A 26,073-nucleotide genomic window follows, 5' to 3' on the forward strand; every position below is an offset into this window, starting at 1 on the left:
TAATAATCATAATAAATGGTTTAATGTAAGCAGAGATCTTATCGCAATCAAAGTAAACATGGTCATCATTTTTGGGGTTATTTTCAAGATGGCCGACCACTTGCCTCTGCTCCATCTCCTGCTTCATGTCGATCCCCTGTTTGTCCAGCAGCTCCCTCTGAGCGAACGCCCAGTCCACGGGCTCCACGGGGGTCTCCGCGCACGGGGTCCTCTCCCGCTCCATGCGGGCCTGCTCTGGGTCGTTGAAGCGGAACACGTGGCTCTTGCCCATGATGATGCGGTTCCCTGGAGGAGTCCACGTCAAACGTGTCAATGTTCAAAAAGAGTAACCCTAACCCTAACTCGAAGTCTAACCCTAACTCTAACCCTAAACCCAGCTCTAATCCTAACCCGAACCCTTATCCTAACCCTAACTCTAATCATTCATGATTAGAATTGTCTGGAGGGTTATGCCGAGGTTAAATGTGGAATAAAAATAATAATAAGGCTGGTCATATGTTTATAACCCTGATTAAAGTAAATTAGTCATACCATGAAAATAAATTGTAAATATTTACAGAGTTTACTCACAGAATACTCAAACAGTATAGCTAAATTGAGTTGGCAAAACAATTAATAGACCATTTTCACAGAGCTATCTTCACAATTTTTGTCTACTACCCTCCCAATACTACTAAGATCTATTAACTAACTTTCTGCACTTTTCCTATCAACTTATCTGCATCTCATCAATTGCAACTTGGTTAACTAAATCAGTACACATTATAAATGACTGGTTAATTAATCACGATTGAAGCAAAAACCATTTACCATTAAGCATTTCTATTTGATTCATAAGAAATAAAAATCCTAAATTATCTATGATTTGGGTATATAGAGTGTTCTGCTTACCAGACTTCAACACAATGGGGGTGGTCACTCTCTTGCCGTTGACATAGGTCTCTGCGCCTTCACACGGGTCCAGAATGACATTTCCTGTTGCAAAAAGATATAAAAAAACAACAATTAGATGACCAATGAACACACTGTTATTACATAATGTAACTGGAAAGGAGCCAGAAATCCGATTCACTCATGGTGGTGAACCTCGGAATTTTGATATTGATATTGATTGATATTTTTCCTATTTTGCTGTCATGTAACGGATAGGGAGAGCAGAGGTGCTGACCTTCTCCCTGGGGCCCTGTGCTGCTGCTGAACGTGCAGTGTTCATCCTGGATGAAATGGCCGCTGAGGACAATGTCTTGACGGGTCTTGGCGTCGTCCCGGCCAACCCTGGGCAAAGAAATAATTGTCGATATAATCACATCATAATTGACATCATGGTACAATAATATCAAATATTGAAAAGGAAAGTGTTGTGTAAGAAATTAAGGCAATCCTTTCTTTGTTAGGAAAAAATTGTACAGAGAAAATGATGTAATAAATAATTGTATATATGACCAGTTAAAATAGTGGTACAATAATGTCAAATATTGAAAAGAAGAGGCTATCCTTACTTGGTGACGCCGTCTTTGATGTAATACAGGAGACACTCAGACATCAGTGGGTCTTCGTTGAGGTTCACCAAATGAGGAGTCTAAAGCCAACCAAGTGAGCGGGCAAATTAGCAGCCGTTTCGTCTGTTTATTAAAAGTATACAAAAAAGTATGGGGTTTATTCCAATGTGATGAATACGCACGTTTTCCTGAATATCTCACCTTTTTCGGGGAGAAGACGCCAACGGTGCCCCCATCTTCCCTCATGGCCACGCCCATCTCAGCAAGCAGGGCCTCTCTAGACGATCACAGAGAAACATTCACATTCACTTATTGTTTCCTTTTCATCTTTCAATGATAAAGCAACAGGATAATGCTATAACATACAGCGTTGCTATATGTGTATGGGCAAGGATGCTGCAATCAATTATTCTCTATTTAGTAAAAACTGTTGATTAAAATATAAAAATACATTAGCAGACGATAGCAGACTTAATTTAAGCTTAAGATTCCCTCAAACAGAAAATCCTTATATTCAAATAATATTGTAATAATAAGAATATGAATGTGAATAATCCTGTGTAATTATGCTATTATTACTATTCATATGAATATGATTATATATGATTACATACAATATTGTGCAATAATAATATCATTAATATGAAAATTAAGATGAACAATTCTTTGTGGTAATACTGTTGCATGTGCATGTCTGAGTTTGAGCTCCATGTTTCCAGACCTCTCCATGCGGATGGACTCAGTGCGTCGCAGCTTTTCCTCCCACGTCACGTTCAGCTCTGCAATGATTTTCTCTGTTTCCTGTGAAGTCGAGGTTGAGGAGTGACTCACTGTAGCACAGTCTCACCCTCCTCCTAGTTACCATCGGATCACACACACACACACACACAAGCACGCATGCACACACGCACGTACAAACACCCATGCACGCACACACACACACACATGCATGCACACACACATATACACACACACACACAAACTCACAAACTCAACGCACACAACATACACACTCAACACACACAACACACACATTTTCCGATCCGGCTGGCTAACAATAATCATAACACACAACATTTCTACTGCATCTTTCCTAAATAAAATGCAGCTCAAAGTGCTATTTGAAGCTTCAAGATAAGAACAACCTTGATGAAAATAAATCAAAACAAATAAGTAGAAACACGTTTTCTAAAATATAGATAATTACTAAACATGCATCCTCCTTTACAGTCGACTCCTCCTTAACCTTCCCTCCGTGTGTGTGTGTGTCTGTCAGTCTGTCCGTCCGTCTCGGTGCTCCCAGCAGCAGCACCCATTTCCCCACTATCCCCGCCCCCCGCCCCCCGCCCCCCGCCCCCAGCCTGCCTCACCTTGAGCCTCTCGATGGCCTCCTCGCTGGCGGGGCTGAAGATGCGGTCGTGGAGGTTACTGATGGAGGCGGCCCGGCTGGACAGGGCGGAGAGGGAGGGGGAGGGGCTCATCCCAGTCATGGCGTGGGTTACTGTGGAGAGATCACCCCTTTGATGGCCAGCCTGGCGATTATTCACTGTGTTTTTGTAATCGCACAGGTCTGCCAGAGAAAGAGAGAGAGAGAGAGAGAGAGAGAGAGAGAGAGAGAGAGAGAGAGAGAGAGAGAGAGAGAGAGAGGAGGAGGAAGGAAGGAAGGAAGGAAGGAAGGAAGGAAGGAAGGAAGGAAGGGAGGAAGGAAGGAAGGAAGGAAGGAGGAGGAGGGAGGAAGGAAGGAGGGGAGGAGCGGAGGATGCAGGGGAGGAGAGGAATGCCGGGAAAACGAGGGAAGGAAATGAACACGCAAGAGGAACGGATAAAAAAAGGAATGAAAAAGGGGGCAGCGGGGAGACGTACAAAACACAAAGAAAAAAAGCTCAAATAATGGATCGTAAAAGCAGAGATGTTGTGCTTACCAGAGCCATTGCAGAGATACAGGATAGAAACTTAACGGGACGGGATGCACAATGCGGTCGAGATACTTGCAGCCCCAATGCGTTTTTTGACACCGAAACGGCCGGTTGGTATGCATTACTTTGCAAGCTCACAAGTCAGAAGCAAAATAAAACAAATGTAGACTATTTAAATGGAGACATGTCCTACTGGTCTAGAGTTATGTAAAATATGTTTGAAAAGAAAGGAAAGCCGATAAAAGAAAAACACCATGCATCTCGTAGCAGGTAGCGTCTTCCAATTTGCTACCAATAAGCTACCACACACATATAACCAGGACTAACAAGGGCTTTTAAGTTTAACCTATTTCAAAATCACTACCACTGTGAGGACAGACCTCTGAACTGGTACTGCCATAATTATTATTTTAAATTAAATCATTGTTACAAAATGTTCTTTATTTTTTTCAACATGAACATGATAATGGATGTTACTATGGAGATAAGGGAGGTTTAACAAGAAGAGTAACAATCATTAATTTTGTGTTTGTTTTCTGTAAAAATATAAAGAGAAGTTCCTTTCAGCCAGTTAGCATTACACTTCCAATGCAAGTCGTATCTTGTCAGACTTCTAACTAGGTGCTAGGTCACTTAAGTTAGGTCTCTGGTGTGGTTGGGTATGGCTGGGAATTGTAGTTTTTTGCAAAGCTCAGGCTTGGCAGGATTTACAGTATACGAACATTTCAAACCAGTGATGACAGGGTCGGAGGATCGATACGCTGATAGGACAGAGGACAAGATTGAGCGTAAGTTACACCCAGGCACTAGTAAAACTAGTAAAACTTGTAAAACTCAACCTCTCTTTTTTCCTGTGTGCATGCACATACAGGCCTATATCCAACTATTCGTATGTGAATGATTAAGAAAATTCCAGCATTCAGTATGCATCAATGTAGATCCCGACGCATTAGTTGCTAACAGTATACGTCATGTGAACATTACAGGGGTCACACGTAAAACAGCCCCTATTTAACTAGCAGGTGCTACCCCGACGAGCCAATCGACGCCGCTGTCAAAAGCTACCCTACAGTGGCAACACAGGGCGTGTCTCCCCAGATGTACTGTATATTCGATTCTGGATACTAGCTCCACCTCAATGCTAAGGGGGCATTGCCGACAGTGGCCCATGCGAGTGCGGAGACCCAGTACAAATTGTGGAATACATTGTAACTAGTTGCCCCAAACACCGACCCCCGAACGGCGAACAAGGTCTTGTTGACCTCGATCCTAGGACACCGGTCTGGCTCACCTCAACAGAGCTGACAGTCTAAGGACATACGTCAGAAGAGAAGAAAGCCGCCCCAGTAGATTGTAGCAGCTGCTGAAATGGGGTTCGTAATTGCTCCTAAACAACACCCCCCCCCGGTGAGTGAGCCTCCACCTCACAGCCATAGAGGCGTGAGGCTCCACCTCGCCCCCATAGAGGCGTGAGGCTCCACCTCGCCCCCACAGAGGCGCGAGGCACCCCGCGGTCCGTACTCACTCTCGATGATGTCCCCCAGGCCCTGGGAGAACAGCAGCTCCTTGAGCCGGGACACCTCCTCCTTCAGCTCCCGCACCAGTCGGTTGTTGGGGTCCTCGTTGATCACGGCGTTGCAGCGGATCTGCTTGGCGCGGTCGGCGTATCTGGGTCAAGGAGAAGAACAACAAACGGCGTCAGGCCTCAGCTCAGCGTCGCGCCTCCGGAGCTCCCTGGAGAGCGATCGATGCACTGCCGCGGTAACCATAGCCTTCTGCTAAATCTTAAATACATGGCGCGTTCATTTTTTTACTTTGCCTTTATTTTCTTCTACGTATCTATTCTATTTTATTTAACTTTGCCTTTATTTTCTTTGACGTATCTATTTTATTTTATTACTTCAATCTATCTTATTATACTATTTCATTTCATTGCATAACGATGTTGCTAGGCGAAGCACTTTGAGTCTGCCTTGAGTATGAAAAGTGCAATATAAACAGTGCTGCCTTGCCTTTCCCTGCCTCAAAGGGCCTGCTAGCTCCTAAGATCGAGAAACAAGGAGGCCGACGAAGTATACGGCGGGATGGCTTAGCTCAGGAGGTAAACCAGGGTGACTTGTAACTGGAAGGTTGCTAGTTGAACCCTTGCTCCTCCTAGCTGATGGTTGAGTGTCCCTGAGCGAGACACTTAATCCTAACTGCTCCTGAAGAGCTGGCTGTCACCTTGCATGGTTGACGTCGGTGTGTGTATGCACCGTTGTAAGTATCTTTGAAAGAAAGAGTCTGCTAAATGTAAATGTACTGTATATTTTAAGGTTTGTAACACAGCTACTAGTACACAACTAGTACAATTGATAGTCCCTTATAAATATATATCAAGTCATTCGCATGTCAAACTATATTATATATATTATCAGAGAAATGTGTTTCTATGAGCACTCAAACCATTAAGGTGAAATCTAACGTTGAAGTCTGTCTCACCTGAGTGTGCTAAGGGTCTCGTCGTAGTTGATGTCCGCCGGGCTGAGGGCCGCCACCATGGCCGTACGGGAGTTCCCCCCTAGCAGGGCCAACACGACCACTCGGTGAGAACAACACACTGATAGGTACTTCCCCTGAACGGCAGTTAGACCTTGGTAATCCTACACTACATCCATCCTTTACTATGGGGCTGTTGGGAATGATGTGCTCCCATCTCCTGAAGGTTACTCAGTATTATATATTTACTTTATTTCTACGATATATATATATATTTTTATTAAACACATACCCAGGTTTTCTCTCAGCAGCCATGTAAGAACCGAGTCTCGGTATGGAATATGATTCTCCACTTTCTTCTTTTTCTTGTTCTGAAAACACAGCAAGGTTGAGTTTCCATATATATGAATTTAATATTTAATTGTGATGATATTTTCCACATTAAATATTAAAAAGTATTGCCAGAATTGTACCTTGTTTGGTGCTGAGTCCTGAAAAGTAAAAATTAAAAAATATAAAAAATATACTTTTTAAGGAATTTTAGGAAATCCACAAGGGCAAGAATGTCCCAGACGATGAAGAAAAACCCCTTACCACTTCGGCTAAAGCGGAGATGACTTTCCCCAGTGTGGTCAGAGATTTGTTGATATTTGCTCCCTCCTGTAAATACAAACATATTCCACATGTTAACGACGAATAAATTAAACTTCAATCTCCTCCGTATCCTTTCAGTGATAATCATAACACACATGCATCAATAACGTACACCTTACAGGATTACGGATTGACACTACAACGACCTACATTAATAGTCCTGTGGACTTGACTACTTTGTAGACCGGTTAAAGCACTGGTTTTCAAATGGGGGTACACGTACCCCTAGGGGTAATATTGGAGTACTGCAGGGGGTACTCCGTGTTTAAAATTTCCACATTCATGTTCATTATATTTACGCCTAACCCTAACCCTTTCTCCCAAATATGTTTTGTGCCGGTGAAGAAAATAAATAAACATATATCTTAGAGGGGGTACTGTAGTACAAAGAGTTAGAGAACCTCTGGGTTAAAGGACGGTACAGCGGCTACGTGCTCAGAGCTTCGTCCTCGTTCTCACCTTCAGTCTGGTGCCCTTGGCCCCCGTGGAGTCAGCCCTTTCGCTGCCAGCCAGATCCACCAGGCTAATCTTACTGACCTGCAAACAAGTCGAATACGGTGAAGGAAAGGCAAGGAAAAAGACAAACACACTCGCCGTTTCATACACCAATCAAGGGGGTATGTCGCACGAGGGGGAAAGTGTTGGAAATGGTATGCCGCACTTTGTCGGAATCAACAAACAACAGATGGTGTCCCACCTACTCACTAAAGCTGCTAGGCTACATGGGCTTCTCATCGACGTTCCCTAAAGTACATTCATCTGATTTGAAGCTTAACTTGACGTGTGGGGATGCAGTTCGAAACATCCGAAACGTTTCACTGGCTTGTTTTACAGTAGTCATTCCCCTATTATAGATGAATGACAATTGCATTGACACACAGATCCTGCGAGCAGTAAAACTTGTTATTAGCTTATCTTCGAATCGTATCTTTCGAACCAACCTTCTCGGAGGTGTTCTCTGAGTCCATGTCGTGCTTCTTCTGGGTGAAGATGATGTTGAAGACAGCGTGAGAACGGCTGCTGGTCTCGTTCATGTTGGTGGCAGCCACCGTCCTATCAGAAAGCACCAAAAAACAACGTTTTGTGTTGGATAAGGTGGGGCCTCTATCCGATATCACTCCATGTTGATTGCATCCAAATAATACAAATAATGTGCCACAATAATATAAAGGTACTGATAATCATTTCGATTTTGAGTGTGTTTTGCGAAACACCAAGCACATTTTACTTAAAAATCCAAAAAACAAAACATGAAGCAGTCCAAACTAAGCAGGTCCATAGGCATGGATAAAACGCTGAGTCCATGTGAAGCCTTGAACATATTTGTTCATCAGTCTTGCACGACATCAATACATACGTCATTACACCACCATCGTGGCCGGAGATCTCAAAGATACCTAACTAGTGCTGTCAAGCGATTAACATAGTTAATCGCGATTAATCGCATTAATGTCATAGTTAACTCGCGTTTAAAAAAAATTTCGATGCTAAATATCCCTTGATTTCTTTGTCCCATTAATTTTTTTGTTACAAAAAAAAAGCCTATAGTGCAAGAACAATGAACATACAAACATACTGCCTTGAACATAGCAGTCAGGCTACTGCTTCTTTGTTTTGAGCCAAAGATAATAAATAAATAAATACATAAATTACCCGGTTAAAATTGGTTTGCGTTAACGCCGTTAATAACGCGTTTAACTGACAGCACTATACCTAACACAAGAGGTGCCATAAGAAAAGGAGTTGATCCTGCTGTTACCTGGCCTTGTTGCCGGAGTCCATGAGGTCCTGGATGTCGTTGTAGGAGGTGACAGCCAGCTTGGACAGGTCCTCCACGTAGGGTCCCATCAGAGGGTGCTCACGGACCCGCAGGTTCCCCTTGTTCTTGGGGTTCAGCAGGTCGCGAACGCGCTCGCAGTAGATCTCCATGTAACTCACCTTCGGTACGCCAGGGCACAGGGGAAATGGTTGCTTTTTAGCCTAGTAGTCTTATTCTGTGTTTATTCGCTTCGTTGGTAGTTGATCGATCATCAGCTGCCGATACATGTGCATATTGTGTACATGTGCATGTGCAAAATGAGTGTTGACTTGTTTTGAATCATTTAGCAGACTCTCGAAAGCCCAACACAGATAATTCGGAAACATGTCATTAGAAAACAGTTTGGCGTAAGGAATGTCTGTTTCATGCATGTTAAGAAAATAACCAACATTATCTAGCTAAATTTGAGATTTGGTTCTCTCTATGGAAGATGCTAGGTGCAGTTCACAGTATTAGCATCATTCTGAACACTTTGTGCTCAGGATACCAAAGCTTCCTGTCTGGGATCAATAAATGATACTGTTATCATATCTTATCCACTCCTGTCTGAATGATATAGTTTAAAGGCTTCCAGATGATGCATCGAGGAAGCCTCTACTGACACATGAAGATGTTGCTCACCTCCACCGAATAGGACTTGCTGTTGTCATTGTTGGTGTCGCTGAACTTGGTGAACAGGTCCTCACACATCTATTTCCAAAAACAAGGAAAGGTTTATGTTATTGTACATTATAATAAAAATGGTGGCCCCATTCATAATCTTACAGTCCATCTGGAACCAGCACAGGTTTGACGGTGCGTACCAGAGGAATGATTCCAATCTGGTCCTTCTCCTGTCGGCCCATCATGGTGTAGCTCTTCCCCGATCCGGTTTGTCCGTAGGCAAAGATGCAGACGTTGTAGCCTTCGAAGGCGTGGAGCAGCATCTCCTCCCCGATGTCCCTGTACACCTGAACCTGGGACGCAAAGTTGCTGTCCTCTGGCTGAAGACACAGAGGGGACAGACGTCAGGACTCATGGCAAAGAGGACAAATGTTTCACCGTCAGTTCGGGGGTGGGGGGGGGGGGGGGTTAAGATAGTGACACTTACCGTGGTGTGTGACCAGTAAGAGTGGTCAAAATTGAAGCTTTTGTTCTCTTTAGGCTGTTTGGGGTTCAGTATGGCTGGAAGTAAAGAGAGTGGGTGATTAGACAGAGTTTACAGGGACATCCAGAAGTTTGAAGAACTCTCTTTGCCCTATTTGTTTCTCCCTTGTCTCTCCCCCTCCCTCTCTCCCCCCCCCCCGTCTCTTCCCCCCCCCATTTCTCTCTCTCTGTCTCCCTCTTTCTCTCTCTCCCTCCCCCACCTCTCTCTCTCTCTCTCTCTCTCTCTCTCTCTCTCTCTCTCTCTCTCCCTCTCCCTCCCCCACCTCTCTCTCTCTCTCTCTCTCTCTCTCTCTCTCTCTCTCTCTCTCTCTCTCTCTCTCTCTCTCTCTCTCTCTCTCTCTCTCTCTCTCTCTCTCTCTCTCTCTCTCTCTCTCTCTCTCTCTCTCTCTCTCTCTCTCTCCCTCTCTCTCTCTCTCTCTCTCTCTCTCTCTCTCTCTCTCTCTCTCTCTCTCTCTCTCTCTCTCTCTCTCTCTCTCTCTCTCTCTCTCTCTCAATAGGCCTTTGACACTTACTAGAACCAGGACTAAATGGATTCTGAACAGATTCACAAAAGCCCCTTGCGGACAATTCCAACAACAAAAGTGGATTACTAACATCGAGAAGAGGTAGGATTCACATGTGGGGCTGGTACTCAAAGACAGGCTGACACAACAGAACTGTTAATCAGCTGTTTCTTTAACACTCGAGAATGAGGTCATCATCGAAACAGTAACAGGCACAAAGGCTCGGCCGTATCCCCGGCAACACACACACACACACACACACACACACACACACACACACACACACACACACACACACACACACACACACACACACACACACACACACACACACACAAACACACACACACACACACAAACTCACTCACACGGAGAGACACACTCTCACACCGAAATACACACTTTTTTTTCGCTCTCAGTTACATAGACAGACACACACTCCCACTCTCACACATCCAGAAACACACACAATCCACACACACAAACAAGGAAGCCTTTGGTTCCTGTGGCTGGTGTGATGAGAGTCAAGAACTATAGAGATCACTTCACACAAACACACACAACACACGCACACACACACACACACACACACACACACACACACACACACACACACACACACACACACACACACACACACACAAACACACACACACACACACACACACACACACACACACACACACACACCATATGAACAAACACCGTACACACACACCGTTCATACACACACACACACACACACTCACACCATACGCACACACACCAAATGTACACACAACGTACACACACACACCGTTCACACACGCTGGCGAGCTACAACCCTTAGCTCTGACAAAGGCCTTTGTTAGTCTGCCTTTGGATGGCAGGCACCCTGCATACTTCTCTCCAGCCTCCCCACTACCACGATGAGCGCCACACAGACAAGGTCTCCAAATAGGACCAAGTGGGAAGTGATTCATAATCTGAGTGAGCTTTAACATATTAAAACTCAAAGGTTTAAAGCCACTTTCTTTGTGTACTTTAGCCTTGTATAAGCCCTTGAGTTGCGTGGGAATGTACAGCAGAGTTCCTACTTTAAAAGATGGACTCAGGTGAACTAGTACGAAGAGAACTCTGCGTAGTTGTTTTAGGCTTTTAATTATTTATTGAATCACTTCTATGCATGCTGAGTGGTAGTTGACGATGTAGTTGTTGATTTAATGCCTTGGGAAGAGGCTTCATTTTAATTATCCTCTCTGAATCAGTCTTCATTTGTTATATTATGTCTTCTCTCTCCTCACAGTCTTAAGTTTGTTATGCTATGTCCTCACAGTGTTTAGTTTGTTATGTTAAGTCCTCTCTGCTCCAGTCTTTAGTTTGTTATGCTATGTCCTCACAGTGTTTAGTTTGTTATGTTAAGTCCTCTCTGCTCCAGTCTTTAGTTTGTTATGCTATGTCCTCACAGTCTTTAGTTTGTTATGTTAAGTCCTCTCTGCTCCAGTCTTTAGTTTGTTATGCTATGTCCTCACAGCCTTTAGTTTGTTATGTTATTTCCTCTCTGCTCCAGTCTTTAGTTTGATATGTTATGTCCTCACAGTGTTTAGTTTGTTATGTTAAGTCCTCTCTGCTCCAGTCTTTAGTTTGATATGTTATGTCCTCACAGCCTTTAGTTTGTTATGTTATTTCCTCTCTGCTCCAGTCTTTAGTTTGATATGTTATGTCCTCACAGTCTTTAGTTTGTTGTTGTTTCTCCCTCCGCTCCATAGGCTTCAGTGTCTTAAGGGTAGGGGATGACAGGCAGCTGATACTCACTGGTGGTGTTCCCCGACATCTGGATGATGCACTTGCTGTCCTTCCCCATTTCTCTGGAGTTGAAGGGCCGGACCCTCACCGCCACCTTGACAGAGGCCGTAGCCATGGTGCCAGTGGGTGGGGGGGGGGGGGTAAGGGTTGACGATGCTGCTACTGCAAGAAGACTGTCTGTCGATCTGTAAGAGGCCGGCTCAACCACGCGACACCAAGCACCTATAAGACACATTTAGGAACATAGGACTGAGTGACATCACTTGTTGAAGTGCCGTTCAGTGTTTTCGAAATACGTTGTGTTGCGGGTCTCTGTCCCAACACAAATAAATATGCATTAACAAATATAGTGGGCCTATTTGTTGGCAGTAGGTTTTCTGATTAGTCCATGCAGCTGCGTTCGTCATAAGCATAAGCATAGCTCCATACATATTATAGGCCTATACATCTAATGGCAGCAGATTGTGTTTAGTATTTATCATAGCTAGACTGTAGACACTGCACCAGCGAAAAAAACCGTATCGACGTGCCACAAGAAGCTGGAAAGAGCATCATTGAGACTACCATCATTGCAATTCTACAATAAAATGGCTGCGTGTTCTCTTCCCCACCTAAAATCACCTGCCTCTGCTTTCCGCGAGAATTTACGCTTTCATTCCCAAAATAGAGGGGGAAAACGCCTTAACGGACACATGGCATGCCACCAAATCGCGACGCAACCGCGCCTACAACATGCGATGACAATTTTCTCTCATCGCAGTCGATGGAATGTAAATATTTTCCCCTCCATCTTGCTGGCCTGCCGCACCTCAAAAGCGCTCCTGCAGGCCGCTGCTGTGCTCCAATACCGTCCGTGTAAACATCGCCTCCATCAGCACCAACCCTACTCCACCGCTGCGTCAAAACGCACACCATTTTGTGTTATTATTTAGAATTGTCACCATGGCTTTTTGGGAGGTAGTTACTTTACGAAATTATGCCATGTCAACTGATATACACCAATTCAAGCTCGTAAGATCATCGTAGGCTATACCTTCACTCCATCTTCGACGGTAGCCTCGATTCAACCATTTAGGAAATTGTTGACATTCTAGCGCATGTCTCTACGGTCTGTGTTTAAGCTCAGATGACACAAGGCAAAGGAAAAACACCAACATAGACAACGCACATCATGAGGAGGAGCCTGCCAGCCTGGCCACCTCTGCGCCACTATGCCACCTCGTCAGAAATAGTCATCATCATCTTACCTAAACGCCCAGACTCGACGACCGCGGCTGCTTATAATGTTACAAAAAATATATGGGCGTCATCCGATGTTTCCTGTTATTTATTTTTCTTCTCCCTCTGTTCCATCAGCGAACAGCATCCCGTAGCGCATCCATGCGTGTCGAATCCGCCCCTGTAGCGAGCGATTCGAGTGATGCTCGGACCGAGTTTACTGGGGATGGACGAGCTGGAGTCTGGAAGATGGTGCTGCGTCAATCAGAGGGCGGAAAACATCTGGAGGAGGAGGAGGAGGCAGGGCTGGAGCTGGAGACTGAGCAGATGGTTAACTAGGAGGATGGGTGTACAGGCGGTGTGCTGCGACTGCGGCCCGCCCTTGTATATCTGCGGGGGGAGGCAGGGGGTGGGAAATGGCCGAACAGACTGTGACGGGGATGTTTAGGGAATAGGATGATGACATCAGCATCAGCATCATCGCAGTGGGATGCAGCGAGCCAGAGCAACGCAGCTCGTTCGGTCTGATACAGCGGGGACGACAGTGCAGGGGCACTTTAACAGTGGACAATTAACACATGATGTTATGTCTCCAGGCCTCTTTATTTGGTTCTCTGGAGGCCTTTAATTACACGGTTTTATTAACAATGCAGACGATAAGATGTTTATTGGTCTTCTTATTTGAGTCTTGCTACCCCAGAAACTATTTTTGTGTGTACTATTTGTGTAAATGTTTGACCTGTGTGCTATAGGCCTAGTTGTTATCTTCTCCGTACCCACTGTGTCATAAGGTAGAATTGTTCAGGTTATCGGACTCAATAATAAGTTGAACGCATACATTTATTATAGGTCTGAAGCTACAATTCTCTATCTCTTTATGTCTCTCTCTCTCTCGCTCTTCCTCCCCCTCCGCTCTCTCTCTCTCTCTCTCTCTCTCTCTCTCTCTCTCTCTCTCTCTCTCTCTCTCTCTCGCTCTCTCTCTCCCTCCCTGTTTAACATTCTGTGTGTGTGTGTGTGTCTCTCTCTCTCTCTCTCTCTCTCTCTCTCTCTCTCTCTCTCTCTCTCTCTCTCTCTCTCTCTCTCTCTCTCTCTCTCTCTCTCTCTCTCTCTCTCTCTATCTCTCTATCTCTCTCTCTCTATCTCTCTTTATCTCTGGGGGGCTAATGTGCTGGGGCCCTTGCTGTGGAGCAAAGGCCAATGAGGGGGTAAACAACACAACTCATATTTATTTATCGAGGTTAGGGTGATGTGAAGTAATCATTTACCTCATAGGATATTCTCTCTAACCCAAAAAGTTGCAGTTAGAGAAATATAAACAAATGCTATTCTAATGTTTTTCTTATATAATTACAATTTTTTACAATTCTTGTTCGATTTTGTGTTCGATTCTTGTCCTTTTTTCCAAGGTGTAATAAAACGCTTTGTAACTTGAGTTTAGGGACATATGGTCTAGAGTGCAAGTGCAACCATGGCCATAATCTTGTTTGAACCAGATGCATGGCATTGGACCTTGAGGTGAACGGGCAGTTAGTCATTACCAATGTAACAGTTTTTTTGCGAGACTTTCTGAGCTTTTGGGAGTATTTGTTGACAAAGAGTGTTCTTGATATTATTTCTATCACTGTAGCTTTCATATTGTAACAAATTAAAAACAAATCTCAAGTAATGATAATATAATGTGATGTTTTTTTCAATTACATTCAATAACCCCAAAATGTATAGAAACTGGGACTGTCTGCTCAGCCAATCATGTCTCTTGAAACAGGAACACTCCTCTCTGACTCTGACACTCTGATTAGCTGTTTACAAATCGCTATGTATTGGATCATAAATCTTCTTATCTTACACTTTTGTCTTTTTTCTCAAATGAACATAATATTATGTAATCATTTTATCCACTTATTTATGGACCTTCCAACTTAACCGAAACAGTAACATTAACTCTCCTTATCCAAAGTCAAACATTGAACATCTCATAGCTGTTAACGTATCATCAATGATTTTGATAGAACACACACACACACACACACACGCACGCACGCACGCACGCACGCACGCGCGCGCGCACACACACACACACACACACACACACACACACACACACACACACACACACACACACACACACACCCCTCAAAACCACCCCCATCTATTGCGTGAGTGACGCAAATGGCTCTGGGACCAATAGGTCAAAGAACTTTGTTTTAAATCTTCGCCAAATGTCCGATTCGAGGTCAGTCTGTCCGAAGTACTCTAGCATTCCCAGGAACGAGGATCTCCAGCAATGATGCAGAGGGCAGTGTTCAGCCGGGGCGCGCTGCTGGCGCAAAACACGGCAGCGGCCCTGGAGAGTTCGCTGGCCCCTAGGAGCGCGCCGCTACTCATGCGCCTGGATCGCTCGATGTCTTCCCTGACTATCCCGCCTCCCGCGGCCCTCCTGCGGCCGCTCGAAGTCCCAAACCGTTACCTGTTTGGACCGGGGCCTTCCAACGTCCCGCCACGTGTTCTAGCGGCCGGGGGCAGGCCGATAATCGGTCATTTGCACCCAGAAATGTATGAGGTAAATGCTGGGTATTTGGTTTTCCATTTTTTTCATTAATAGACTTCATTCCATGACGACTAGGCCTATACATCTAATCTCAAAACGCATCGTTTATAATAATGTGATTTAATATTTATTTATTTACTAATATGTTATAAAGAATAAGGTCTAACCTGTCTGTGGTTTTCCACTTAATCTTACCAGATCATGAACGACATCAAGAAAGGGATTCAATACATCTTCCAGACCGAAAACAACATGACGATATCCATGAGTGGCTCTGGTCATGCTGCCATGGAGTGTGCCGTTTTTAACACAGTGGAACCTGGAGAAAGTGTGCTTGTTGCCGTCAACGGCATCTGGGGAGAACGAGTAGCGGAAATAGCCGAGCGAATGGGTAGGTCTTTTTACGCACGGTTTTACGAGGGGACCCGCTCCGTCCGCAAAGGGGACCATCGATGTTAATTTAGATCTATATGTGACTATATATCAATCAATTATCGATATATAAACTACAGTGAGGCTATTGACATGATCCGCTGGTTGCTACGATAATATTGATTTTTGTTTTCCTTTGTAGGTGCTAATGTACATAGAATGGTAAAAACACCAGGGCAACTTTTCTCCAATACGGAAATTGAACAGGTACTATAGGCCTAAATGCTTCCTAAGGATGTTCGATAGGCTTATTAATGTTATTTATGGTATGATATGGCAAAAAGTCTGTCTATACAGATATGTGTATGTATGTATATGTGTATATGACATTTAATGTACATTGTACTTAAGATCAAACTATACATCATTTAAAAGACAATATACACATAATGCAGTTGAGCCGGCTAACTTCATGCTAGGGGTCTTTCATGTTTCGTAGGCCATGGCCAAACACAAGCCGGTGCTGTTCTTCCTCACACACGGAGAGTCCTCTGCCGGTCTCTGTCACCCCATGGACGGCATCGGAGACATTTGTCAAAAGTAGGCTCTCCTCCAACAATACATTGTGAGCTTGCGTGTTTCAACAAGGTTGAACCGACCTGGTCCTCTGGGACATAGCTAGGGCCAGATACCTTATCAAGGCTGAGAGTGCGTCTGTCTACGTGTTATTCATCTATCCCCTTTTTGTATAATACTCGCCCCAACCCTTTGGTTCGACGAGTAGAGGGTTCGACAGCCAAGGAAACAAGTCATCGACCACCGGGTCCACTATAGATTATTCAACCTAAATCTGTATCTCGCTGTATTCCTGGAAAATAAACCATCCATTCCACCCTCTAATCCAACCTGTCAAGCTGCTTTGATTTCGACTTCAAGAATTACTACTACGACTGAAAATACACAACGCAGAGTCTGTCCGAACAGTTTAGAAATAAGCTGAAATCTAACACTCCCCTAAGGGCAAATCAAATCAAATCATGACTTTTTTCTTTTCCAAGGCACAACTGTCTCTTCCTGGTTGACACTGTTGCGTCAATGGGGGCAGCACCCATCTTCATGGACAGCCAAAGTAAGGGTCACTGTGTGCGTGCGTGTTTTGATACACATGAGGGCAAGTGTGTTTTTGTGTGTTTGTGGATCATGATTAACTTGTATATACCCTCTTTCTAGAAATTGACATACTGTACACTGGCTCTCAGAAAGCTTTAAATTCGCCCCCGGGAACAGCTCCCATTTCCTTCAACGAAAGAGCATGGTAAAGAGACTATGTGTGTGTTTTTGTTGTGTGTGTGTGTGTGTGTGTGTGTGTGTGTGTGTGTGTGTGTGTGTGTGTGTGTGTGTGTGTGTGTGTGTGTGTGTGTGTGTGTGTGTGTGTGTGTGTGTGTGTGTGCGCGTGCGTGTGAGTGTGTGTGTGTGTCCACGTGCGTGCGTGCGTAAATAAAGAAAAGAAATGATGCATGAAATTCAAAAACAGAACTATGGGTCCCAGTAATCAATATCAATAACACACCTTGTTACCCCCTCTCCAGTGACAAGATGTTTAACAGGAAAACCAAGCCTGTATCCTACCTCTTGGATATGACTCATCTTTCCAACTACTGGGGTTGCGATGGCCAGACAGTCCGAGCGTAAGTCCACTACCATCAACTATGCAGTGTGTGACCTCAACTGAAACGCACGTAAACCATAGAGGGTGCTCTGAAATGACCCCATTTAGTTTGCCCTGTGTGTTTGTGTTTGTTGTTTAGAAAAGCGCTGACTAAATATTGTTTATTATTGTTATTATGTAACGTTTTGGTTAAATATATCAGCAGGGTATGGCAGCAACCCAAAGTCCAAACTGTTTCAACCCGCAGGGCACCAAGAATACGTTATATAACAGCCATGAATGATCACTGTTCACCGTTTGTTTTAGATACCACCACACAGGCCCCGTTTCTGGGTTCTTTTCCTTAAGAGAGAGTCTGGCCATTCTTGCTGAGAAGGTACGCATGCTACAACTTCCAAAACTTTAACATATTGAAGAACTCACACAAGAACGCATTTCCAAAAAGCTGAATAATAACAGAATGATACAAGCCCAACCCGGCTGCATCTTTTTTGATTCAGATATTCGATTCAGCTGCTCAGTGAAACATATTTATTTTTATGTACATAACTTTAACTGGCCCCGCCCTTCTTTTGGGATGGCCAATCACAAATAGTTTTTTCCAGCTGGTAAATAACTCTGATGCATTAGTGGGTAATAGAGACACCGAATATGGATCCTAAACTTAGGGGGCACAATGTCTGTACCGAGGAGGCATTGCATCCTTTTGCCCCCTCGTGGCACCGGGCCTGGGTTTGTTCGTCAAGGTCACGTTGCAATGCGGTGCATTACGACACAACGGTGCTCTGGTCTCTGTCTCCCCCTAGGGGCTGGAGGAATCCTGGCGGCAACACAAGGAGCTGGCGGCCTACCTCTACAAGGGGCTGGAGGACTTGGGCCTCACCCTCTTCATCCGTGATAAGGTGAATTGCCATTGTTCCCAAATGATTTAAAATATATATATATATATATATATATATAATTTATGCATGGATATTATACATTGGGCATGATGCAAGATACTATAATAAAGAAAAAAGATTATTAATGATTATTATCACGAATATATTATTCATAAAATAACAAATAACATTCATCAATTCCAATCTTGCATTAGACAGAACCCCAGTACAGAAGAATCCATACTAAGCGTAACAAATGACCAACTAATGACTGGTTCTGTTTATGTTAAACATATCATGTGACGCCTGGTTGTTGCAGGACCTGAGGCTGCCCTCGGTGACCACCATCGCCATCCCCAAGGGCTACAATTGGAGGGAGCTGCTGGTGTACATGATGAAGAACCACAACATGGAGATGACCGGGGGCCTGGGGCCCTCCATCGGCATGGTAAAGACGGGTGGTGTGTGTGTATGTGTGTCGGTGTGTGTGCGGGTAAGTGTGTGTGTGTGTGTGTTTGTGGTATGTGTGTGTGTGCGTGGTATGTGTGTGTGTGTGTGTGTGGTATGTGTGTGTGTGTGTGTGTGTGTGTGTGTGTGTGTGTGTGTGTGTGTGTGTGTGTGTGTGTGTGTGTGTGTGTGTGTGTGTGTGTGTGTGTGTGGGTGCTGTGAGTGTTTGTATGTGTGCGTGATTACATGTGGTTTTAAGATTCAGGCTACGATTGATAATTATTTGAATTTAGTCCTGACTGTTAATTTTTATATTCCATTAGGTAATGCGCATTGGACTGATGGGATACAACTGCAAGAAGTCAAACGCTGACATGGCACTGCACGCCTTGGCAGATGCCCTCAAGAACTGCAAAAAGAGCAAGGTCTGAGCAGAGAGGTGGATGCTCATGCACTGGACACTGAATGCAGTCGTCGTCGTCGTCGTCCCCCCCCGGGCCCCCAGAACACCTAACCCAGGCCTGGGCGATCAAATGAGGAGAAAGTTTAAACTAATATATGAATGATACTGAAGCAGATGCTCATGTTTGAGCTTTGGAACACATTGATTCCTTAATAAAAAAAATAAACAAGCCACATGTTTCACACTGCAAAAGGGTAAATGTTTATGGGTGAAATGCATGTGTATGGAATTTTCACTGCATGCATATTGCTCAAATGATTGTATGATGTCAATAAAATGGTCACTATTTTATCAAAAAGTTGTCTTGTGAAACCCACACAACGACGTAAAAGACAACATATTTATTCTGTTTTCACTACAATTCCCATGATCCTTTTTTAATGTCGTAAAGCACGGGTTTATGATCCAGACGCAAACGCGGATGTATTTGATCTTCATTGATATCTGTATCAGTGATCCGCCGGGTCAAACTTATCGATGGCGTGCCCGTTCCACCAGCCAGGTAACAAGCTCCGATATACTCTAGTCTTCAACAGCATGACCTTTATTGTTTATGCATAGAAAGTAGATCCTTGTGTTCGAGGCAAAACACCATGGACCGCATACTCGTATATATATAACCTGTTTTAATAGAGAACGCTGCAACACCCGAATTATTTTTAAAGGTTTTCGTTTGAGATAAATACGTATTAAAATGCTAGGCTGCCTTAACACCTAATATATCTGACTTTACTTGGACCGTTCTATAAAAAAAAATCCAAGAGGTATCTATATATTTTTATAAACCGTGTAGGTCTACGTAAGGGTCTGATTCATGCGCTCAACAATGTTGCGCTACAACGTTTGTTTCCCTGGTGCTGCCTGCTTGTGTCCTCACCTTGAACTACTGGCACCTTGTGGACATTTAGCAAGCATACATATGATCCATTTCTACCTCCCGAAGTGTGTGTTCTATTTCTGTTTTCCAACATTAGCTAAGCTGAACGAAGCCATCTCTCCTCTTGATTGGCTCCTGGGTAACTGGGAATCAGTCGAGCCCGGAGAGGGGTCCTTCCCCAGCCTAAAGCCCTTCCGCTACACGGAGGCCCTCCACTTCACCCAAGTGGGACAGCCCATCATCAACTTTATGTGCGTGCGTTAAGTGGTCATTCAAAAACAATGCAGTACTTCATTTTCATAGGTGTCATTTTAGGACAAACACACCTATCGCTGATAACAGTAATTATGTCTCTGCTACTTTTATTTACAAAGTCACATGGTCATTGGGTGATCTCTTCACACGCACCTAACCCGGCCTATTATTGGCCCAACCTGGTAGATCAAAATAGCAGACCCATAATTGGTGCTATGAGCAACACCTGCAGTTGTCCTGTGACAACCCTTTTGCTATTGCTATATTTGGTTTATTCAATTTAATGATCCTTCGTTCAATCTCTGGATTTGTGAAAGCACAAATGACTCCATTGTAGCGTACACCCTGTGGTGGATATAGACGTCGGCCTAGGTTTCTGTTGCGCCTGTGTTCGCAGGTTCAATGCCTCCGATGTGGAGACGAAGAAGCCACTTCACAGGGAGTGTGGCTTCATCCGAATGCAGACGGGCACCAACCGAGTGGCGTTCATCGTCGCACAGAACTCTGGTACCCAACAACGTTCCTAATTCACGGCCTTCAAAATAATTGCCTGACATGCAATAGCGCAGTACACGCCAACATCCCATGGAGGGACTGTAGCCCGATTGGTATCTAGAGTTTGACACCCATGCCAACGCACACTGAGTTTAACGCCAATGTGTGTACACTCTCTTTCGGAAAAATGCATGCATCTGACTTTCTTTTTAGTAGTTTTGAGTTTAAAGGGGGGATATAATGCGAGTGTGATTAGCCCTTAGAAGCAGTTTGAAAATCAGCCTATTTCTGTTGACATCAAAAGTGGGCGTGTCCTCCTATGACGTATAGATAAGCAACATTTGATAGTCAACTGGGTAGGCTGGTAGACTGATCTGAGCCACTTAGACACAGGAAAAGGCAGATTTTCAATCTGCTTGTGATGGCCAATGACAGTCTCTCCTTGTGGCATAATGTCACCCGTTTAATGATGCGTCTGCTAGAAGATGTGATGGCCCACTTGGTGAACGGTTGCTGTTGTATCTATTGTGTATATGCTTCAGCTGAGACTCTGTGTGCAGGACTGGTGGAGGTTGAGGAGGGGGAGCTGGTGGGAATGAAGCTGAGCCTGCACACCCACGCTCTAGCCAGGACATCGTTTGCCAAGGAACCCCACGTCAAGGAGGTATGGCTGCAGTGTGAACTGTCTCTAACAAGCCATTTATTTACCCAAGTGACTCTGGCTTGTGTCTGATGGCATTAAAGCTGCATTGGAACTTTCTGTATGACTCCATCTTAAAAGAAACCTCATTCAGCTCAGCTCTTAATCCATATTCTTCATTTTCATTGTATCAATCACCTTGTATTACAATTTTGCACAAAAGGCGCTATATAAATTAAGATTGATAACCCTTACCAGTAGGGTTGCATTAATTCAGCTTTTTATCTTGGAATAGCGATAATGCTCCAATTTATGGACAATACATAGTTGCTGTGTGACAGGCTGGTCAGCATGTAATTTTTAAACGTCTTCCATTCTTGCTCCCTTCTATCCTTTATTTATTTTTTCTCAGGTCTCCAGAGTGTTCCAGCTCCAACCAGACGGGAAGCTGGAGCAGACGGTTTCCATGTCAACGGACAAGCAGCCAATGACGCAGCACCTGCACATCACCTACAGTCGCTTGCCTTGACGAATACGAAGACCACCTTCTGTGTTTGTGCGAAAAAAATAATTACCTGATCTGCAATTTATGTGGCCGGAAATGGAAGACAAGACTTGAATTCATGTTGCATTTACATATTAATGGAATCTCGCTGTTCACTTTATTATTTCAACCTCAAAACTTTGCTTTGCACATATGGGTAATCACCAAGGATTAAGGAGAACATCTCATGCACTATTCAATGGTTTTATTGTTTATGTATAAACATGTATTGTATAGACAAGACTTGAATTCATGTTGCATTTACATATAAATGGAATCTCGCTGTTCACTTGGCCGCCATACAGTTTAACACGAATGCCGTCATGAGGGTGCTTCACGAAGTGGCAAAACACAATGCATTGTGGCTGTGGAGCTTGTTTTAAAATGGACCTTATCCTTTTCTCAAGTGAGGTTAATAAAGCACATTGACAGTCCTAGCACAGTAAGATAACTTGGCATATCGAATTCCACCAAAGTACAAAATGCACTCAGGGCACAGAACTCCAAGGACCGGTTTAAGTACAGTGTTGGGAAAGTTACTTTAAAAAAGTTCCAAAAAAAAGTGGAACCACCAAATTAAAATTTGCTTGGTTGCAAAGGCTGTGGAACATCTGCCGAATGCTACCGAAAATTCCAACTTTTCATCGGATTGCTCCGGACGCGCCATTTCTGGTCCCTCATCGAATCTGTTTGGCGTGTGCGTGTGTGTGGCGCGCGTGTCCTGGCTTGTGTGTAAAAACACTGGCTCCGATTGGCTACTATGAAACATGACTGCCTTAGCCAATCATAAACGGTTATCTCGTTAAAGGGGACCTATAATGCTTTTTCGACTTTTATGACCTATAATCGTTGTTATAATGATTGATAGTCATGTTCAACCATACACAAAAAACGATTCCTTGCGCGCACGCGGGCAGATTTGACCAGGCATATCGGGGCGCGGCAGGAGTGCCTCTACGTAGATGATTTCCCGGAAATGTGAATAAGTGAATCGCAAACGTTGTCCCGAGTGTTCAGCGCTCTGCACAGCCACCCAAGACTGTCACTAGGGAATACGTCGAAATGCATGTTCCGTCATTATTTGACACTTTAGTATGGTTAAACATGACTATCAATAATTATAACAACGTTTATAAGTCATAAAAGTCGAAAAGGCATAATAGGTCCCCTTCAACCCGGTCTCCTCGCTAGTAGTTTGTGTTGGAGCCAGTGGTGCGTTCGGATTACGCAGTGTATTCAATCAATTAGTAACGCACCGCATTTAACGTACAGTAGCGGTAACGCCTCGTTTCGTATCCGTGCTTCCATAAATTTACGTAGGGGTCGCTAGTGTTTTACGTACAGTCATGAATTTATTTACGGACAGCCAAAAAGATGGGGGAACGTATGATAATGGCCGTTTTTAGGAGACCGGTACTTTGGAACATGAGGATCGACACATACAGAGATAAAAACAAAACCAACCAGGCTTGGAAAGAGATCGGCGAGGAGTTTGCCCTGCCAGGTACATTTACATGTTTTGTGAAAAACATAAAAACTTTCATATGGTATCTCCGTAAAACGACAGCGAAAGTTACAATTTTTGAACGTATATTACAGACATACCGGACAGAAATTTTACGGAGGGGATTAGTCTCGGAGGAAAAACGGACATCACGGAGAATCACATATAGGAATGAATGGACTTTCGGTCGGAGACGGTTGGATCGCATACGAGAATGTACGTATGTGGAAACGAGGCGTAACGGCGTTGTAACGACGGTAACAGTAATTGGTTAGATTAGTCTGTTTCTGAAAAATAACGGCGTTACCTAACGCCGTTCTTTTAAACTGTGTTACTACAAACACTTAAGTAGGAGTGAGCCCATAGAGCGCAACAGTGGTTCCGGAAGTAAAAATTCCTTTCATAGTCTACGTACCACGCGCCGTTTTATTGTGAATCGATGGTACATGCTCCGGCAGAAGCCACGAGTTAAAGACGTAAGCATCAAGGTTTTAGAAAAACAAATTATATTCAATGTCCACACTACCCATAATCCTAAAGTGTAACACGACTGATTGGGGCTCACTGTTAACAGAAAACCTTTACTGCACCCGGGGAAGTGAAGTGGAGGTTGAGGAGGGGGAGCTGGTGGGAAAGAAGCTGAGCCTACATACACAAGCTCTGGCCAGGCCATCGTTTGCCAAGGAGCCCCACGTCAAGGAGGTATGGCCGCAGTGTGGACCGTCTCTAACGAGCCATTCATTATTTTTTCATTACATTTTTCACAAGTCTCTTCATAAAGTATGATTTTTATCTTGCCAATATATATTTTTTCTCAGGTCTCCAGAGTGTTCCAGCTCCACCCAGACGGGAAGCTGGAGCAGACGCTTTCCATGTCGACGGAGAAGCAGCCAATGACGCAGCATCTGCAAGTCACCTACAGTCGCTTGCCTTGAAGCAGATTAGTTTAAATACGAAGACCACTTTCTGTGTTGATACTTAAAAAAATTACCTAGTCTGCAATTTATGTGTCCGGAAATAAAAAAAATCATGCAACAATATTCCAACCTCAAAACGTTGCTTTGCACATTGGGTATGGGTCATCCCAAGGGATAGGGGAGAATATTGAATACACTATTGGATGGTTTGTTTATGTATAAGCATGTTTTGTATAAACGAGACTTAACTTCATGTTGCATTTACACTACATATAAATGGAATCTCGCTGTTCACTTGGCCGCCATACAGTTCAACACGTGAACAAAATGTATTAAGTGTTTTGAATTTCTATGTTTTCTTTGCAATCAAAATGATTGGCTCCGTTACGGTGATATCAACGTCATGAAGCCCGTGGAATTAGATGCAGTAGGCCTACAGGACACAATGACCTTCGGGTTTTTTGTAGCATTTATTGTGGAAGACATCTTTTCAGTCCTGAGTGAGTTTATACTAGCTTGAATGCTAACAGTGCTTAACATATTCACCTCCAATTTCCAGAAAACGATTGGATAAAGGAATATGAATACGGCAGTGGTATTGACTAATCAGGAAATATAAAGTGGGCCTTTCATATCACCCCTAAACATGAACAGCTTTTATAATGGACATTAAATGGATCGGTACATTAAATAACTTACACTTAGGCCTACATTTCATCAACTTGAACTAGGTCAAGCGAACCCTCTCGTAGTTTCTAGCGGACTTATTTCGCCTGTAGCCTCTATAACCCACAGTGCAGAACACACCACGTTGAACCATACGCCCACGTTGGCGACTGACGCCGCAAATCATAAACACGGCCATCCACCAATACCCACTGGTATCGCCATATCATAAGTGCTCCAAACAGCAACCACCGGCAGCAAATGTCCAGAGGCCACTCACACACAACCGAGCCACATCACACGTCACGGCAAAGACCAACGAGTTGTCCAATGTCCAGTCCACTGGTAAACACGAGAAACAAAATACCATGATGCACTGTGCGTAGCACTATAGTAGCAATACTGCCACCCTGTGGCCAATTGCCACACTAGAATCTAATCCTTGCAAACCATCCGCAATCCCATTCCCATCCCAAATTTATAACGGAATCTACAAACAGGTATATCAAACATCATTGGTTGACAACTATAACACTAAGTGGAAACTAAATCCTAACTGTACCACCCTGTTACAAAATTAAAGATAATCTGTTGAATAGGCTTTCAGAAGGGGATTTTAATTAGTGTAGTACTACAGATTCTAGTCAACACAGAATTTAAACCTCAAGTAATTTTTTTTCCACATGGCACTGCAGATTTTCTCTTCCCTAAATACCTGCATAATAGGTAAATGATAGAAAATGGAAAAAGCCGATCATACACCCCGGTTTGAGCAGA

General features: G+C 43.9%; 3 protein-coding genes across 14 annotated transcripts in view; 2 read left to right on the forward strand and 1 right to left on the reverse strand.

Annotated features, from left to right (window-relative positions):
• The window catches only part of kif1ab (kinesin family member 1Ab), a 36,816-nt gene extending 23,377 nt beyond the window's left edge, over positions 1-13,439 (reverse strand). For 3 of the 11 annotated variants that reach the window (XM_030363003.1, XM_030363001.1, XM_030362998.1), the window contains exons 1-20: positions 13,048-13,438; positions 11,810-12,022; positions 9,457-9,530; positions 9,170-9,349; positions 8,988-9,056; positions 8,307-8,485; positions 7,489-7,600; positions 7,007-7,084; positions 6,488-6,553; positions 6,367-6,384; positions 6,186-6,264; positions 5,897-5,975; positions 4,941-5,083; positions 2,870-3,069; positions 2,221-2,300; positions 1,701-1,776; positions 1,500-1,579; positions 1,169-1,275; positions 892-975; positions 105-285 (exon numbers count right to left, since the gene is read on the reverse strand). In XM_030363003.1, coding sequence (XP_030218863.1) covers positions 105-285; positions 892-975; positions 1,169-1,275; positions 1,500-1,579; positions 1,701-1,776; positions 2,221-2,300; positions 2,870-3,069; positions 4,941-5,083; positions 5,897-5,975; positions 6,186-6,264; positions 6,367-6,384; positions 6,488-6,553; positions 7,007-7,084; positions 7,489-7,600; positions 8,307-8,485; positions 8,988-9,056; positions 9,170-9,349; positions 9,457-9,530; positions 11,810-11,915 — 1,991 coding nt within the window. In that variant the 5' untranslated portion in view covers positions 11,916-12,022; positions 13,048-13,438. Of the gene's footprint in view, positions 1-104; positions 286-891; positions 976-1,168; positions 1,276-1,499; positions 1,580-1,700; positions 1,777-2,220; positions 2,301-2,869; positions 3,070-4,137; positions 4,177-4,940; positions 5,084-5,896; positions 5,976-6,185; positions 6,265-6,366; positions 6,385-6,487; positions 6,554-7,006; positions 7,085-7,488; positions 7,601-8,306; positions 8,486-8,987; positions 9,057-9,169; positions 9,350-9,456; positions 9,531-11,809; positions 12,023-12,833; positions 12,940-13,047 lie in introns of those variants that run through there. The other 8 variants (XM_030362999.1, XM_030362996.1, XM_030363005.1 and 5 more) reach the window with 6 other exon arrangements.
• A 1,796-nt stretch (positions 13,440-15,235) lies between these two features.
• On the forward strand, positions 15,236-19,689 carry agxtb (alanine--glyoxylate and serine--pyruvate aminotransferase b). The gene is made up of 11 exons (XM_030363063.1): positions 15,236-15,578; positions 15,765-15,957; positions 16,141-16,205; positions 16,438-16,538; positions 16,997-17,067; positions 17,169-17,253; positions 17,528-17,626; positions 17,914-17,983; positions 18,414-18,509; positions 18,808-18,936; positions 19,259-19,689. Exons 1-11 carry the CDS (start codon positions 15,303-15,305, stop codon positions 19,364-19,366), a joined length of 1,293 nt encoding a protein of 430 aa, XP_030218923.1. The 5' UTR covers positions 15,236-15,302; the 3' UTR covers positions 19,367-19,689.
• A 40-nt stretch (positions 19,690-19,729) lies between these two features.
• Positions 19,730-24,740, forward strand: LOC115548456 (THAP domain-containing protein 4). Of its 2 annotated transcripts, XM_030363106.1 has the most exons (6): positions 19,730-19,900; positions 20,373-20,526; positions 20,928-21,037; positions 21,586-21,596; positions 24,323-24,415; positions 24,532-24,740. In XM_030363106.1, the coding sequence occupies exons 1-6, from the start codon at positions 19,876-19,878 to the stop codon at positions 24,646-24,648; spliced, it is 510 nt and encodes a 169-aa protein (XP_030218966.1). In that variant the 5' UTR covers positions 19,730-19,875; the 3' UTR covers positions 24,649-24,740. The 2 variants fall into 2 exon arrangements, with proteins under 2 accessions (XP_030218966.1, XP_030218965.1); XM_030363105.1 differs by lacking the exons at positions 24,323-24,415; positions 24,532-24,740 and adding an exon at positions 22,078-22,643 and having other exon boundaries at positions 21,586-21,689.
• Positions 24,741-26,073: the final 1,333 nt, after the last annotated feature.

The sequence above is a fragment of the Gadus morhua genome, chromosome 8 (genome assembly GCF_902167405.1).
Source record: "Gadus morhua chromosome 8, gadMor3.0, whole genome shotgun sequence".
NCBI lineage: Eukaryota > Metazoa > Chordata > Actinopteri > Gadiformes > Gadidae > Gadus > Gadus morhua.

Excerpts from the sequence above, each read along its gene's own strand:
- LOC115548456 (XM_030363106.1), top strand. The coding sequence starts at position 19,876 with ATGGCGTGCCCGTTCCACCAGCCAG. Across the intron at positions 20,527-20,927 it reads CAGCCCATCATCAACTTTAT|GTTCAATGCCTCCGATGTGG; the intron begins GTGCGTGCGTTA and ends CTGTGTTCGCAG. Across the intron at positions 24,416-24,531 it reads AGGAGCCCCACGTCAAGGAG|GTCTCCAGAGTGTTCCAGCT; the intron begins GTATGGCCGCAG and ends ATTTTTTCTCAG.
- agxtb (XM_030363063.1), top strand. The coding sequence starts at position 15,303 with ATGATGCAGAGGGCAGTGTTCAGCCGGGGCGCGCTGCTGGCGCAAAAC. Across the intron at positions 16,206-16,437 it reads CCAATACGGAAATTGAACAG|GCCATGGCCAAACACAAGCC; the intron begins GTACTATAGGCC and ends CATGTTTCGTAG. Across the intron at positions 18,937-19,258 it reads TGGGGCCCTCCATCGGCATG|GTAATGCGCATTGGACTGAT; the intron begins GTAAAGACGGGT and ends ATATTCCATTAG.